The sequence below is a fragment of the Trachypithecus francoisi genome, unplaced genomic scaffold (assembly GCF_009764315.1).
Source record: "Trachypithecus francoisi isolate TF-2019V2 unplaced genomic scaffold, Tfra_2.0 Contig01665, whole genome shotgun sequence".
Taxonomy (NCBI): Eukaryota; Metazoa; Chordata; class Mammalia; order Primates; family Cercopithecidae; genus Trachypithecus; species Trachypithecus francoisi.
The window spans coordinates 945,887-963,481 of NW_022681447.1; the positions used below are offsets into that span (position 1 = coordinate 945,887).

Consider the following 17,595-nt stretch of genomic DNA (forward strand, 5'->3'; position numbering starts at 1 on the left):
CCTGGGGAAGCAATGCAGATGTGAAGCGTTTTGGCCACTCTTGGGCACTGACTGAGGGTGATGAGCGAGGAAGGGAGCAAGAAGTGAAGGCGAGGAGCGCCTAGGAGGCAGGGAACCTGGAGGAGGCAGGGAACCTGGAGCCAGGGGCTGCCTGGCAGGGCTCTGGGCTGACACCCCCACAGCTATAGTTCCATTCACTGGCTCAAACATAAAAGGAACCAAACTGGGAAAAAGGCCACCCTCTGGCCTTTCAAAACATTATCTCACAGTTCTATGCCATATGAGCGCAAGATGAGCGCAAGTTTACTTCGTCCAGTGAATTCTATGCAAATGTTTCAAGAAGCTGCTGTTAACGGGAACAATGTGTACCTGGTACACACTGATCCTATGGGGGTGGGAGGAGAGGGAGGGAAGGAAGCAAAGAGGAGCTCCCTCCCTTCCTACTGTGCTCTTCAGATCTGTCAGTGGAGCCCGGCGCAGCAGATGGCCCCCTCCCCAGAGGCAGGGGAGAGCCCTCCACCCCCTCCGCTGCCTCTAGGAGCATTCTGACTTCCACCAGCAGGCACTCCAGTTATTATGCATCTAGACATATGGATCTACACGAAGCCCCAGCGCAGCCAAGCTCGGAGGCTGGCTCCCGCACAGGCGACGGGCGCGCAGCAGCACAGGAGCCCCGCCTCTGCACCTTGACGTTCCGAGCTGGGGTCCACAGGAACCACGCCCCAAGGAGCCTTTGGGGATGGCAGTGGGGAAACAGGCCATTGGCTTCCCCTTGTTTCTCAGGAAGTCGGCCTCACTCTACTCCTTGGGGATTTCGAACATGCAGAGGCTCTTGTACTTTTGCAGAAGCTCGTTCTTGGTCCTGACTTGCTCCCGGAGGCTCTGCAGCTGCTGCTGCTGCTGCTCAGGGCTCAAGTGGATGCCGGGCATGGTGCTGATGAGCTTGCGCATCTCCTGGAACTTGGTTTTGAGGGCGTTCAGGTCCTGGTGGACCTCTGGGCTGTCCCTGTCCATGCTGTGGGGGAAGAACAGCTGTTAGCATTCGCAGCTTGATACATGTCTTGGCTTTCCCGTCCTGCACCCCCCAGAGCTCGCTGTCATTCCTGCGATAGCTTTTAGAACACTTCATTTTATGTGTCTATCCTCTGACTAGGCTGTCCACCCCCAGAGGGAAGGGACGGGTTCTTTTTTAGGCAGCCAGCAAAGAGCTCCCAGGCCTAGCACACTTGCAGATCACACACAGACACTCTTGATCTTCTGTCAAGTCAACTGTCACTCTCTGAGGTCAAGGACCATGTCTGCCTGGTCACAGGTGTCTCCCTACCCCCGGCCCAGTGTGTGGCACACTGCAGGCACTCAAGAAATGTCCGTGGAAAGAATGAATGCTTGGCAAATAAGCTCATGAACATGTTGGTTCAATCAACAAACCAATACCAATATCAGGTGACAAAGGCCAAACAAAACTTGCTAAAATATGACATTTTGTCTAATTGGAGCCATTTCTAGGCCAATCAGGAGGCTTTACCAGCTAGCAAGAGCTAATTTTAGCTGAGATTTTGATGCTGGCTTGAACCTGTTAACATAAAGACTAATTTCCACAGAGCTGTTCATAAATTTTAAATTAGTTAAAATGGAACTGATTTAAATGTCTCAGCAGACACAGACTCTCTTCTGCCATGGTGATGGACACTCCCTGCCTTTGAGTCAAGTTCACTTTCAAGGCAGACCGTTCGCTCTATCTCACAGCTATTAGCTGCACAGAGGTCCTACTCAATGAAAAATGAGGCAAGAACAATCTCCCTTAATATAAAAAAAACAGCCTGGCAGTTGCTCCTATACATTTGTTTGTTTTTTGAGACAGGGTCTCACTCTGTCGCCCAGACTGGAGGGCAGTGGCACGATCTCGGCTCACTCCAACCTCCACCTCCCGGGTCCCGGCTTAAGCAATTCTCCTGCCTCAGCTTCCTGAGTAGCTGGGATTACAGGCACGTGCCAATACGCCCTGCTAATTTTTGTATTTTTAGTAGAGATGGGGTTTCACCATGTTGGCCAGGCTGGTCTCGAACTCCCGACCTCAGGTGATCCACCTGCCTTGGCCTCCCAAAGTGCTGGGATTATAGGCATGAGCCACCACACCCAACTTCCTATACATTTTTAAAAAGTTAGTAAGTGGATGAGCTTTTGAAAACAAGTGGTTGAGACCAAAACTAAAAGGCAATTCAGTAAGCTGTTCTGAAAGTAAGCCATTGAGGCATAAGAGGGAAAAACTGTCAATGATCATTAATTTTTTTAAATAAATGTTCATCCGTAGCGGGAAATTTCAACCCAGATGGTGCTAATTCATGTTTACTATTCATCATTTCTCTGCTTACGCAGGCAAAATATCCATCTTTCCTGGCGATCCATCAGTTACATCTCACACCTTGCAAATCAGATGGCCACCATGGGCAGCTCAGTATTTACCAACAGCTCTAAACTCAGAGGGAGGTATGGAGAATCAATCACTTTTTCCAGGAAATCAGAGGCCAGCCGAACATCTCTTGTCATTTGATGCCCTCAACTGAGAGACACCATTAACAGTATACCTTATCTCAGATTCTAGAGAGGATGAACTGGTATTCATGAGAACTAAACATCCTTTGGAATGAAGAAAATAGGGAACTTCTTTTATTTTAATTCTTTGAGGTCTCAGCTCTGATCCACAAACGTGGACAGAAACCATCTGGACTTCTGAAATCCTTCTACTTGGATGGCATACATGTTAACATACTGTTATGAATTTAAGTCCCAAGGAAGTTTTAAAATTAAAATATAGTTTTTTAAAAAACCGACTCACATAAGTCTGAAACGACATGGTAAAACAAACAAAAAAGTACTTAAAATAGAAATGTGGATGACAGATAATTCCATTCTTGAAGCAAACATAACCTGACCCAGAAGAAAATTTAGTTCTGAAAGTTGAAAGTGGGTCATGTTTAAGATGCTCATCTCTGAAAACCCCCAAATCGCAAGGGTTGCCTGTTCTTTGGTGAACTTTTGGGAAAGGAGACACTCTTCAGATAATAAAAAAGGAGCTGTAAGACAAGCCACCTGGAGGGCAGCTGAGCCAAAAGGGGCCGTGCAGCCCACAGGGAGGCACCTCTGCAAGCCCAACTGCCCTAGTTGGTGGAGGGAAATAGCACAGAACTCCTGGCGTGAAGAAAACACGCTATTCAGAAGTGGGCACCTGCTAAGCCAGGATGACTGTGAAATATTCAAGCCAAAAGAAAAGGGACAGGCCCAAATACTGAGTGAATAAAAGCAGAAAGCTCTAAGTGGGCCTGCCTTTGTGTTCAAGGTTAGTCATCGGCCAACTATAGAAGGAATGAAAAAAGCCAGTAGGTCAAGGAGGATGAACATCGTACAAACAAGGCAAGGTCAGAGCACTTTGGTCCCACCTACTGTGGTTTCTTCTCTTTTTGAGACAGAGTTTCACTCTTGTTGCCCAGGCTGGAGTGCAATGGTGCAATCTTGGCTCACTGCAACCTCTGCCTCCTGGGTTCAAGCAATTCTCCTGCCTCGGCCTCCTGAGTAGCTGGGACTACAGGCATGCACCACAACACCCCACTAATTTTGTATTTTTAGTAGACTGGGTTTCTCCATGTTGGTCAGGCTGGTCTCGAATTCCCGACCTCAGGTGATCCACCCACCTCAACCTCCCACAGTGCTGGGATTACAGGCGTGAGCCAGTGCGCCCGGCCCCCTACTATGGTTTTTTAAAGAGTAGACAAAAATACTACCGCTAGGGGTGATCCTCTGAGCATCCTTCCCACGGATAACAGACAGTTGTATCTGTGTCACCAGACTCACGGGCAATATCACAGGGTTTAGGTGGGTGTGTCTGAGAATCATGCCCTGATTTTCTTTGTTGTTCTTCTTTCTGGTATGGATGCTTTAGTACAGATGCAAACTGGCCAATAACTGTATTAGAACCACTGACATGGACTTCCTCCCAAACCTGACAGTCATTTCTTTTGACCTCTTGGTGGCATCTGACTCACGTTTCCCATTTCTTCTTCCTCACAACTTCCATGCACTGTGCCTCATGCTCCACTCTGTCCTAGCTGCCTTGCCCTCAGACTAGCCCTTACCAGTCCACTCCTCTGACCACAGGCTCTCCTCACACCGTACTAACTCCTGTGGCTTTCATTTTTCTAAGATCATTTTTTAAAAAATGACAGTAATAGGTACTTGAGGGAAAAAATTCAAAAATGACAGACAGCCAAGGCTTAGAAAAGGGAAATCTCATTAACCCCTTGTTCCAGAGAGAACCTCTGTTAACACGTGGTGTCCACTGTTTCAGATGGTTTTGAAATCTACAATAGCATAAAAAACACACAAACTTTTCTTATTTGACAGAAATGTGACCATCCATGGTTCTCATTCCTGCTTTTTCTAGTTAACAGTGCACCTCAGATGTCTTTCCACACTAGCACGTATACAATCAGACAGCTAAATCACCCTGGCTATTCACGGGTGGTTGTACTATTTGTAATGTACTAGAATGACAGTGAACATCTTGTACTTATACCCTTACGTACTTGCACAACTATTTTGGTAAGATCATTTCCTAAAAGTAGGGATTCTGGGTCAAAGGTTATATATATTTAAATTTTTGACAGATATTACCAAAATGTCCTCCAAAAAAAAAACTGTACTGATGCAGATTCTCTGTAGCCACAGAGGGTGTACTTCTCCCTCCCGCCCTGGATGATACTGGCTACTACTTACCTATCAACTGTGTTTCTCTGCTCCAGTTCTGCCAAGACCTATGAGGCCTTCCAGAGAGGAAGGCCTTGAACTTATACCCTTGTTTTCATCTGCTCACAGCATTACATGTAAAAAATATTCTTTTTAGCAAAGAGTGACAAAAGGTTTTGCTGCTAAATGGAGTATGAAAAATCACTGCTCTACAAAATGCCCAGAACATGTTCATCCACTCCTGAGCCCTGGACACCAGGAGCACTCCCCAGCCAGCCCTCCTTCCTGCACTTCAGTTTCCTCCCCACAGTTACCAAGGCGTTCCTGCCTGGAGTCTGGGAGACGGCAAACGTCCAGCATAGACTCGCTGTCAGCAGGAGATGGGGGGAGGGCGCAGTCCCACCTACACACTCTACTGGTCGAGCTAGGAGCCTGCCCTCCCAGACCCCCAGACTTGCACCTGTGTGCCCCCTTCTCCCAGCCTCCAGCCTGCCAGCTCCATCTCCTCTAGACCAGCCACCGCCCATTGCCACTGCCTTCCTGTGGATCCAGGTCCTCTCCTCTTCTGAAACACTTCTGCCCCACCCACCTTTAGAAATCCAAGTCAGGCCCGGTGCGGTGGCTCAAGCCTGTAATCCCAGCACTTTGGGAGGTCGAGATGGGCGGATCACGAGGTCAGGAGATCAAGACCATCCTGGCTAACAGGGCGAAACCCCGTCTCTACTAAAAAAATACAAAAAACTAGCCAGGCGAGGTGGCGGACACCTGTAGTCCCGGCTGCTCGGGAGGCTGAGGCAGGAGAATGGCGTAAACCCGGGAGGCAGAGCTTGCAGTGAGCCGAGATCCGGCCACTGCACTCCAGCCTGGGCGACACAGCAAGACTCCGTCTCAAAAAAAAAAAAAAAAAGAAAAGAAAAAGAAAAAGAAAAAAAAAAAAAAAAAGAAATCCAAGTCTGAGCAGGTCACTATGCTGCTTAAAAATCCCAGATGGCGGCCGCGTGTGGCAGCTCACACCTGTAATCCTAGCACTTTGGGAGGCTTAAGTGAGTAGATCACTTGAGACCAGGAATTCGAGACCAGCCTGGCCAACATGGCGAAACCCCATCTATACTAAAAATACAAAAAAAAATTTTTTTTGTATGTTTACAAAGGCATGGTAGCGTGTGCGTGTAGACAGAGACGGAACCCCGTCTCTACTAAAAATACAATTTTTTTTTTTTTTTACAAAGGTGTGGTGGTGTGTGCCTGCAGTCCCAGCTACTTGGGAGTCTGAGGCACGAAAATCAAGTGATTCCAGTGAACCTGGGAGCCAGAGGTTGCAGTGAGCCACGACACGCCACTGCACTCCAGCCTGGGCGACAGAGTGAGACTCCATTTCAAAAATGATGGCCTCCTACCCACAGACAACACCTTTCAGGCAAATTCAAACTGTGAAGGAGGCCCCCCAGTGCCACCACAAGCACCTCCAGCCTTTCCAGGCAAAGCTTCCCACTCTTCCCAGGACCCATGTAAATGCCTGCCTGGCATTTCTCACGCCCACTAAGGAAGTGCTCATTTGCAAAGGCCTACCTTTGTGGGGCTTGCCTTCTGGTGGGGCCCACTTTCTGGTTATAATTCATACTGAGTGGATGGAAATGACATGGCAGAGGAGTGAAGAGGCTTTTAGGCAGACTGGAAACACCTCGTCCGAGCAGTCTATGAACACCTTCTATCTGTGGCCGCTCATCCTGCTCCCTGGGGTGTGGCTGAGGGAGAAGAAAGTGAACGGCAGAGTCCTTCAGTAACTGCGTGACTATCCCCGGGAAGCCAGTGTGGGCACTTAGCGGGGGCTGCTTCCTACACAACCCGGGAACAGGTCTCAGCTGGCATGGAAGGCCGGGCAGATTAAAACAGACACCTGAGTGGGCAGAAGACAGTCAATAACACCCTGTTCCCACGAAAGAGGTCTGGCTGGGGCTCTGAGGTCTTGCTGACCTGCTGAAAAGCTCGAGGGGCCGGGACAGCGTGCTTATCACTGGAGCCCTGTCTGTGGTGGCAAGGACGGCTCCCCTCTACCTACCTAGCAGCCTCAGATCTTGTAAAGAATTTTAAAAAATTGAATTTAAAAAATGTTTTTAAAGTACCCACGTCAACAGATTACCTTACTAAGGGAGCCAAAACCATCAGGCAAGGCAGAAACAACTGTAATTCAGAAGGCCTAGGCTGGGCTACTTCGTTCCAAACTCAGATTCGATTTGTTAAGTTTGAAGGAAAAAATAATAATTTTCCCCAATCTAACAGAGCCCATTTCATTACTCCTTTATGATGTATTTTTAAAATGTAGCATCCATATATATCAAGAAAGTCTCAAAGTTGGGATTTATAATATTTCTTACAGACACGAAAATGTGATTTCTTTTCCCTTTCCTCATTCTTTTTTTTTTTTTTTTTTTTTTTGAGACAGAGTCTTGCTCTGTCACCAGGCTGGAGTGCAATGGTATGATCATGGCTCACTGCAATCTCCACCTCCTGGGTTCAAGCGATTCTCCTGCCTCAGCCTCCCTAGTAGCTGGGACTACAGGCGCCTGCCACCACACCCAGCTGATTTTTGTGTTTTTAGTAGAGACGGGCTTTCACCACGTTGGCCAGGATGGTCTCGATCTCCTGACCTCGTGATCCACCCACCTCGGCCTCCCAAAGTGCTGGGATTACAGGAGTGAGCCACTGCGGCCGGCCTCCCTTTCCTCATTCTTTAAAAATAACATAAATGTGTAGTTTAATTTTTCATTCAACTGCGGGAAAGACACTAGAAGAGATGACAGTGCTATGGGTTCCAACTCCAAGCAGGGCTGTCCCAGCCAGAGCACTTCCAGAACCAGGCGGGTCCCTCGGGTACAGGAGAGGCTCTGGTTCACAAGGCTCTGTGGAGCATTTCCGTGGGCACTTCTAGTGGAGGGGCTGGAGGGTCTGCCAGCCTGGAGGACTCCGCCCACCCAACAGCACCTGCAGCACGAGGACCCTCTGTGGGCCTTGTGTTGGGTTATTCGGGCAGGCAACCTGAAGACGGTCTGCGGAGATCCCTGAGTGAAGGGCTAAGTTTGGGTTCAATTTGGGAAGAACGGAGAACAGAGAACAATTAACCAAATAATAGTCACATGATAAAATGAGCATAAAGGCCAAGATACTAATTAAATACTGATTATAATATCCAAAAGCAAGGCTGAATGACCTGGCCAATGAGTGGTATCAACAGGCTTGGAAGTAAAGAAGAAGATTAAAGACGAAATGTTCCACTAACCAAAAGCATCATGATCTTAGGCAGGCTGCTAGAAAACTCCACGGGAAAGGAAGGGCCAGGGAAATACTGACAAGAAAGAGGAAGGGCAGAAAATTAACCTTAAAAGATAATTAAATGTATCATGAAGATTTAAGAACTAAAACAGTTTGATGCTGGAGAAGGAGAGAATGTCCAGAAGTAGATCAGAAAACATATGGGAATTCAGTGCATGGTAAAGGTGGCACGGTAAGCAGGGAAAATAACAAATATTCAAAAACAGCAGTGGGAAGATGTGGCTAACTAGGGCCCCCTTACTCTTCCCACCAAAATAAATTCCAGGAGCCTCAAAGAATTAAAAGTAAAAAATGGAACCATGAAAGTTCTAGAAAAAAGGGATCAACACCTATAATTTTAGAGTGGGAAAGCCTTTCTAAGTAGGACCAAAACTCAGAAGCCATAAGGGAAAGGCTTAACAAATCTGACTACAAGAAATTCTATGCATCTGAATGAAAAACAAATACAAAAACCATAACTATGAACAAAGTCAAAAGAAAAGCAATAACCCTGGGGGAAGTATTTACAGTACCTTTGACAGACATTATTTCCTTTCTGTACATAAAAAAATCTGATAGAGAAATGAGCAGTTTATAGGGAAAAATACAAGCGACATATAAAATCGCCTATGACGGGATGCTTTACCTAACATAATGAGAAATCAATATATCATTTCTGACATATGAGATCTGCCAAAGTTAAAAGTTTAATGGTGATGGCAGGTGATGGGGAAAGACACAAACCTTGTCGGTGGAAGCACAGATCAGGGCATTCTTTCTGAATTTGCTCACAGTGACCCAAACGGTAAATTCACATATCCCATTGCTAGAAATTTACCCCCACAGAGACTACCAAGAGTTCACCAAGACAGCATGGGCAAAGATGCTTGCTGCAGTGCTGATTCCAACAGCAAAATGCAGAAACAACGACAGTGTCCTTGAGCAAGAAACTGTTTACATAAACGACAGTACATTCAGAAAGTGGAATATTATGCAGCTTTGCAAGGGAGCTGGGAGGAGGGAAGGGAGAGGCCCTCTTTCCATTTCATATCCATGGGTACTTGTAGGATCCATCTACAACTTTAATTTTTGTTTAATGCTTTCTGGGTGGCAGATTTATAGGCCATTTTAGGTTAACTGAAGCAGTCTAGTCTACAAGGACTGAATTTTGGAAAAGAGTTAGCTAAAAAGATGTAGTGCTCTAAATTTAGCATAACTATCACAATAAAAAATGTGCTCCAGCAGTTCTACTGCCGGGATTTGTCCGATCATAACTTACTCCTATACAAAGATGCTAACCCTAGCACTGCTGGTCATAGCAAGAATAAGAAAACCACCTAGAAGCCCATCAACAGAAAACCAGTTACATCAGTCATGCTGCATCCACAAGATGCAATTTTCTGCAGCTGTCTTAATGAGGCAGATCTTTATGTGCAGTATGGAAAGGTGGCCAAAATAGACTAATCAGTGAAAAAAGTCAAGTACATATAAATTTTTGAAATTCCATTCGTATGTAATTCCCAGAAGGAACTTAGGAAAGTATTAATAGCAGTTACTACAGGTGAGGGGACTTGGGGGAAGGAACCCTTTTTCCATTTTCCATTTCTCTGTACTTCTAAACTTGCAGTTGTTACTTTTATTAAATAATTTTTCAAAAATTCTGATTTATGAGAACAAGAAAAGCTAAATTCACTACTTCAGGTTTTACCTCCTTACTCATCCCCTGTGCAAGAAGTAAACAAATAACAAAAGGATCACTGGGAAAGTTACAGGAAAGGAAGGGACCCAGGGCCAGAGAGCACCACCTGGGTGGACTGGACATGGTGCTAGCCCTCATCTCCGCCTGCCACGACTGTGTCTTGACTGGCTTCCAGCCTGACAGTTGCATTAGCTCCCCATTCCTCAGAAGACCCCTGCGCTGTTTCCTGGCTCTTCCCTTCTCCCCAGTCCCCTCTTCCTGCCTTGGATGTATGCTCAGCACCACCAAGCTAGAAGCTGACTCCCATGAGTAGATGCTATTTCTTGGCTTCGTGTCCTTACATGTTTTTCCTATACCACCCTTCCTCCTGCCTCCCTTTCCTAATTGAAGACTCATTGTTGGCATCACTCTTACCAAGCCTTCTGACTCCCCCAGGCTTCACGAGGTCTCCTCTCCCTTCCTCCTCTGCCCTTATTCCTCCCTCATTAGCCTATAAACTCAAAGACACGCCTATACTGAAGGTTTTCAGGTTGGATCCTAGCCTCTTCTCATGTTTACAGCTGCAGAACCACTCCATTCCTTTGCAGCTACTATTTCCTCCAAGTGGCTTTTTCTGCTCTTCTGTGTTGTCTCTCTTTTTTCCTCTCTCTCTTTCTCTCTTTCTTTCTTCTTTGAGACAGTCTATGTCACCCAGGCTGAAATGTAGCAGTGTGATCATGGCTCACTGTAGCCTCAGCTCCCTGGGTTCAAGCTATCCTCCCATCTCAACATCCCCAAGTGCTGGGCTTCCAGACAGACATGAGGCACCGCACCTGACCCGTGTCTTTCTTACCAGGGGGTTTCTTCCTATGCTTAGTGGCCTTGGCCATCCACTCATATATTTAAGAATAAAACATTAAAAGGCTTAGTGGAAGCTCTGCAAATGAGTGATGCTTGTTCATTTTCTCAGAATTAATTGAGTAGGCTTTTTTTTTTTTTTTAATGTCTTTTCTCTTAATTGGTCACACATGATAGAGAGGGCACTTCCACTCTCTTTGGCTGCCAATCTAGAAGCCAGGTGGGGGAAGGCTTGGGTGGGGTCTCTCTTCAGACTGTGAACTTTCTCTTAATCCCTCTTTTCAGTTATGGTTCCCCCTACCTACCCCTGCAGTGTGCCTGTTGTCCCCCAGTCCAGGTTCTCTCTGGCTTATTCGTTCCTAAGAATAAATCTTGGGAGAGTAATCTTTTAACCACCCACCAAGTTGGAAGAAGGGTAGTCACCTGGTCGCTTGGAGGGGATGGGAGGTGGGACGGGACTGCTTCTTAAACAGACTTCCAAGTAATCATCCTGTTCTTAGACCCACCTTCACCCCTATTTCCAGAGGGTCCTTGCACTAGAGTTCCTGAGATCTGGGGGTAGGCCATGGTTAACAAGCCAGCTGCTTAGGAGTTGGTAGATGAATTAGCGCTGGTCATTCACTTTGTAGCAATCATCTCCTGTCCTATTCTTTTCGGTTTTATGCTTTTTATTTTATTTTTGAGACAGGGTCTCGTTCTGTCACCCATGCTAGAGTACAGTGGCATGATCTGGGTTCAAGTGATCTTCCCACTTCAGCCTTCCAAGTAGCCAGGACTGCAGGCACACACCACGCCTGGCTAATTTTTTTTTTTTTGTATTTTTTGTAGGGATGGGGTTTTGCCATGTTGCCCAGGCTGGTCTTGAACTCCCAGGCTCAAGCGACTGGCTCACCTCAGCCTCCTAAAGTGTTGGGATTACAGGCATGAGCCACTGCGTCTGAAGGTTTTATGTATTTTTTTTTTTAAGTCCCTACTGTGTCCCTTTAGATGAAACAGAGACAAGCACATGTGATCAACCCACCAGGTTTCACAGGTACGCTCTTGAGTACATCTCCCAGCAGTCCTATGACATAAGCATTCCCATTTCATAAGAGAAAAACAGGCTCAGAGAAGCTAAGCTACTTGCCCAGGTCACCCAGTCAGCACATTATAGAGCTATTACATAATCTAAACCTCTCTTTTGAGGTCCACTATGGACATATTAGAGATAAGAAGATTATGGCCTAGAAAGGTTAGGCATTTATATCAGGATTAGAAGGCAAGAAAGTGTCAGTATACAGATTTGAACTCAGGACTGTCTAACTTCAAAGCTTCTTCTCTATAGTATAACTTACTACTTCATCTTTAAGGAGAGCCCAACCCAGCTGCTTTACCAGGGCTCAAGAATATACTCTTGGGGGGTTCACGGGCTGTCTTTGTGAATGTGTATATTTTGTGTTTTCATTTTTCCACATTTTTCTTAAAACCAGTAAACTGGGGTTAATCTGACTAAACCCTTTATAATCCGGCACTGCCCTGGGATTATAGGGGCTCCATATGTATTTCTGTCTGTGATCATTATCACAGGCTCACAAAAACTGAACAGGCTGCCTTATCCCATAAACATTTTTAAAAATTTATTTATTTATTTATTTTTGAGACAGAGTCTTGCTCTTGTTGCCCAGGCTAGAGTGCAACGGCATGATCTCGGCTGAATACAACCTCCACCTCCCGGGTTCAAGTGATTCTCCTGTCTCAGCCTCCCGATTAGCTGGGATTACAGGCACCCGCTACCACACCTGGCTAATTTTTGTTTTTAGTAAGAGACGGGGTTTCACCATGTTGGCCAGGCTGGTCTCAAACTCCTGACCTCGTGATCCGCCTGCCTTGGCCTCCCACAGTGCTTGGATTACAGGCATGAGACACCACGCCCGGCCCTTATAAACAGTAAACACCAAGTGAAGCCACGTGAAGCCAGGGTCTAATGTGAGAACAAAGCCTTTGTAGTTATTGGAAAAGTGACAGAAGAGCATCAGGTCATCCCACAGCAAGCGAATCTAGTTTGCTTAAACTCAAAAGTGGGTGGGCCACTAACAGTCAAGACCTTCACGTTGTAACAATTCCATTTCAGTAAAACAGTGAAGAGCACATTCATGTTCACCTGAATGTTACTGGATTCGTAATTTTCTTTTAATTTACTTTGTTTTGGTCTTTAATGGCTGAATAAGAATTATAAGCCTAAGGGTTTACACCTACTATCATGTGGATATACAGTGAAGTAACATAATGAAAATAATTTACAGCCTGGGCAACAAGGTGAAACTCCATCTCTACAAAAAATACAAAAATTCACTGGGTGCTGTGGCTCATGCCTGTGGTTCCGGTTACTTGGGAGGCTGAGGTGGGAGGATGGCTTGAGGCCTGGAGGTTGAGGCTGCAGTGAGAGGAGATCACGCCACTGTACTCCAGTCCGGGTGACAGAGCGAGACCCTGTCTCAAAAAAAAAATAATTTAGGCAAACATGGGGATCAGTAAGACTTTTGTGCTTTTGTTTTTGGTTTTTCCTTTACAGAGTCCCTTTGAAAACTCAGGCTATCCTGAAGGCTGGCCAAAAGGATGACAATTATTTCCTTTGGTACTGTTAGAACAAAGTCAGTACAGGTGGGTCTAATCATCTCAGGCAACTTCTGTGTTTTTGCTTAGTCTAATGTTTCCCATCGCCACCGCTCCCCTCTCAATCTTTTTGAATTACGGGTTATTCCCAATCATGTCTTTTTTTCCTTCTATGCCCCTTTTACTGTGTCCATCCCATAGCACTTGGCAGTGTTCCACACAGGGAAGATAATGCTTATCTGTTAGTCTGTAGAAATAAGGAACTAAAGTGAGTATTACCAACATTAAAGGTGAGAAAACTGAGGCTTAAAGAGATTTAATTTGCTCAAGATCGATGGGATGCACGTTTGAGCCGCTGGACAAGAGTCTGTATGTAGTCTCTAAGCTGGCTTCATTCTTAAGGATATCGCACCTCTCGGGGCTCAAATCTTTTGCTTAACTCATGGAATGTCTCTGTGGTCTTGGGAAAGGCCTCTTCCCACTCTGGGTCTGAGTTTCCCCATCTGCGAAACGGGGGCGTGCCCTAGAGCGCCAAGGCCTCTTGAAGCTCTGAAACGGCTGAGACGAGAAGCCGGAGGGAGTATGGGGCCTGGTCCTCTCCTAGGTTCTTACCATTTGATGATGCTGTGAACCAAAGGTAAAAAGGAGTAGTTCTCTTCCTCCCTCGCGCGGGCAGGTGACTGAGGCCGTGGCGCCGGCGACTGCTGCGGCTGAGGCGCAGGGACAGGCGGCGGCTGAGGGGGCGGCAGCGGTTTGGTGTCAGGCAGCGGCTGGTCGGACGTTGGCGGCAATGCATCCTCCGCCTGTCGCCCGGCTGCCACCCCAGCAGAGGCCATGGCTCCGGGGTTAGGTTAACCCAGAGGTCGGGTCACCGAAAGCGTCGCGGACTCTATACGTCACCACCGCGCGCCCTGCAGGGGCGGGGTGTGGAGGAAGGCTCTGAGCGTGCGCACTGGGCACTCGGCTGGCAACCGGGCGGAGGCGGGGTGGGGAGGCTGTTGCTAGGCGACGGGCCGTGGGTGGGTCTGGGGTGCCTGGTTTTGGGTTGAGTCAAGATTGCTTAATTATTAAATAGTGAGAAATAGGGGATTTATTTCAGAAATAACAATCTTTTGTTTTTTTGAGACGGAGTTTCTCTCGTTGCCCAGGCTGGAGTGCAGTGGCGCGATCTCGGCTCAACGCAACCTCCGCCTCCCGGGTTCAAGCGATTCTCCTCCCTCAGCCTCCCAAGTAGCTGGAATTACAGGCATACACCACCACGCCTGGCTAATTTTGTATTATTAGTAGAGACGGGGTTTTTTCATGTTGATCAAGCTGGTTTCGAACACCCCACCTCAGGTGATCCGCCCGCCTCGGTCTCCCAAAGTGCTGAGATTACAGGCGCAAGCCACCGCACCTGGCCAGAAATAACAATCTTCTTATTCCTATTCACACGATGAAGAGGGCCCCAAAGCCACAAACACAGGAAGCCTTGAGGTCAGTAAGGCACAGCCTGGCCCAGTGCACCCAAGTCTGGAGAGGAACCACTGGACCTGCAGGAGACGTAGACAGCACTTACCTGCTGGCTGAGGCACCAAACCCGTCCCGGCCCACAGTGCCGGGACATCGAGACCTCGTGCTTAGCCCTAAGGACGCAGAGGCAAAGGGATTGCGGTCCCTTCAGTGCTGCATGGCTGCTGAGAGTCTGATAATTCAACTCAACACACTTTTAGTATGCACTTGCTGGATGGCCAGGTGCATGTGTGGTTGCAGGGAGGCTGTCCTTGCTTTCAATACAAGGTAGAGGGGATTTGTGCCAGGAATAAATATCATATCCTGGAAGAACGACAAGGTCAGGTATTCTCCATACCTTCGGGCCAGTTCCTGAAACCCCTAGGTCCCAGTTTCCTCACCCCTAAAATCATATTTAGTTCAGAGTCATGGCAGAGCCTAAACTGCATTCTAACTTCACATTCGTGGCTGACCCCAAAAGGTCTTGTTGGCATGAGGACTCCCTAGGATCGTAGACCAAAGATGGGTTTATGGTTATGCTTCTCAAAACAAGTTTGATATGAGGCTAAGTAGCAATTTTCTGCGCAATGGGGACACCCACCCTAAGCTTAGCTAGTGAGTAGAAGACATGAGTGGGGAAAACTGTCAACTGGCGAGCCCATTCTGCTGTGATCCACCATCATGGGCACTACAGAGAGGCGAGGAGGTCCACATCCACATAGCACTATGAACAGGAGCCTTAAGAGCAAGGTGGCCAGGGAAAGGATCAATGCTGATATTTTCAGGCACATTGGGAGGGCTGTGTGGAGGCAGATCCTTGCGGAGTAGGACCATAGACAGAAGTGCTGTTGGAGGGTGCGCTGTACAGGTTCTGAAGTAAAGGGCCTCAGCACAGCTCTCTGCAGCAAGAGCTGCCCAGGGTGCCCCAGAGAGAGAGCAAAGGGAGGGAGTGGGTTGCGGAGTTTTCTTCCTTCTAACCATGAACCTCTCCAACTAAGGGAAAGTCCAGGAGTTCTGGTAGAGCATGGAGGAGAAAAAGGCCTGTTAGAATAGGGCCAGATGTGCTTGAAGAGACTGTATACCCTTGGAGTCATCTGGGGAAAAATGATATAGTAATAGTAATAATAATAATAATAGTAATTACCACAACTACCATGGAATAAAAGTATATACAGGGAACAGAGTTACAGTCACTGTCTCAATCCACAAAAAGAGGTCTAGAAGATGGATGTCAGGATCCCCATTTTCTAGACAAGAAAACCAAGACAATGGTTAAGATCCTAGCCCGGCCGGGCGCGGTGGCTCAAGCCTGTAATCCCAGCACTTTGGGAGGCTGAGACGGGTGGATCACGAGGTCAGGAGATCGAGACCATCCTGGCGAACACGGTGAAACCCCGTCTCTACTAAAAAATTACAAAAAAACTAGCCGGGCGATGTGACCGGCGCCTGTAGTCTCAGTTACTTGGGAGGCTGAGGCAGGAGAATGGCGTAAACCGGGAGGCAGAGCTTGCAGTGAGCTGAGATCCGGCCACTGCACTCCAGCCCGGGCTACAGAGCGAGACTCCGTCTCAAAAAAAAAAAAAAAAAAAAAAAAATCCTAGCCCAAGGGTCCACGCTGCTTGCTGACTCCAAGCCTATGATCTTAACCAACACTAAAGAGACTTCGGGTCCCTACCAATTCTGTAACTTTATGATTCAAAATGTTAAAGTGGGTTTGAATTCAGAATTCAAAAACCAATCCAATATTCATCAATAATATCCCCCATGGCAATCACACGTCATCCTTGCCCTCCCAGCATGTTTTATAACTTAATTGTGAGCCACAACTATATCGCTGTCAGGAAAAGGAGGATGCCTCTTAAAAGAAAAACACTTGAGGTATAAATAGATATGGCTAAAGAAAACAAATTGAAAACCTAGGAAGCATGAACCAGTATGGTGCATTGACAGTTTGCCCTAAAAATAGTTAATATAATTAGTGGCAAAGAGTAAAGCTGACTTCATAATGTTGCAAGCGGATATCAGAAAAATACTGCCTGTGCTGGTTTCATTAAAGCTGAAATTGCTGCAACAAATGTGTGTCTGTTTATAACCTGCTCTGTTAAAAGTCAGGAAAGACAGACACTCCATTGATATGTAAGGAGAATGTATTGTAGTGAGGGAAACTTCACCCCACCACAAGGTAAGCTCTAAGGTCATTGCTTTCTTAGGTGGATTTATGCCGTTTCTCACTGGGCCTTATCCAGTTAGTGGTTACAAGGTCAGGCTTTGGAGCCAGCAGCCTGACTTCAGCTTCAACTCAGCTTCCTTGGAGCTTCGTGACTGGACAATTGCTTAAACTCACTTCGTGCAGCCATGCCATCTTGCAAGATTGAATGGGTCATTACTTGTAAAGCACTTAGAGTAAGTATCTGTGCACAGTAAATAGTAATTCTTCTTACTATTCAGTTTTAGGGCTGCTTACTTCGCCAACTAACAAAACCCAGACAGACTGCAGCTAAGGGGAATGATCCACATCACTGTGCTTTGATAAAAATGTAAGCCAAACACGCAAGCCACAGAGGCTGTGTTCAGTTTTCTAGCAGCCATATTAAAAAATAAGAAAACAGGTCAGGTGTGGTGGCTTATGTCTGTAATCTCAGCACTTTGGGATGCCAAGGCTGGTGAATCACTTGAGGTTAGCCTGGCCAACATAGTAAAACCCCGTCTCTACTAAAAATACAAAGATTAGTTGGGCATGGTGGCGCACACCTGCAGTCCCTGCTACTTGGGAGGCTGAGGCAGGAGAATTGCTTGAACCTGGGAGGCAGATGTTGCAGTGAGCCGAGATCACACCACTGCACTTCAGCCTGGGCGATAGAGCAAGGCTCTGTCTCAAAAAAAAAAAAAAAGAAAAAAGAAAACATAGGTGAAACTAATTTTAATAA

At 46.8% G+C, this 17,595-nt stretch overlaps 1 protein-coding gene across 1 annotated transcript; it reads right to left on the reverse strand.

Annotated features, from left to right (window-relative positions):
• Nucleotides 1–275: 275 nt before the first annotated feature.
• MED9 (mediator complex subunit 9) lies at nt 276–14,136 on the reverse strand. The gene is made up of 2 exons (XM_033196827.1): nt 13,790–14,136; nt 276–1,015 (listed from the first exon to the last, which is right to left on the reverse strand). The coding sequence occupies exons 1-2, from the start codon at nt 14,011–14,013 to the stop codon at nt 799–801; spliced, it is 441 nt and encodes a 146-aa protein (XP_033052718.1). The 5' UTR covers nt 14,014–14,136; the 3' UTR covers nt 276–798.
• Between the last annotated feature and the right edge of the window lie 3,459 nt (nt 14,137–17,595).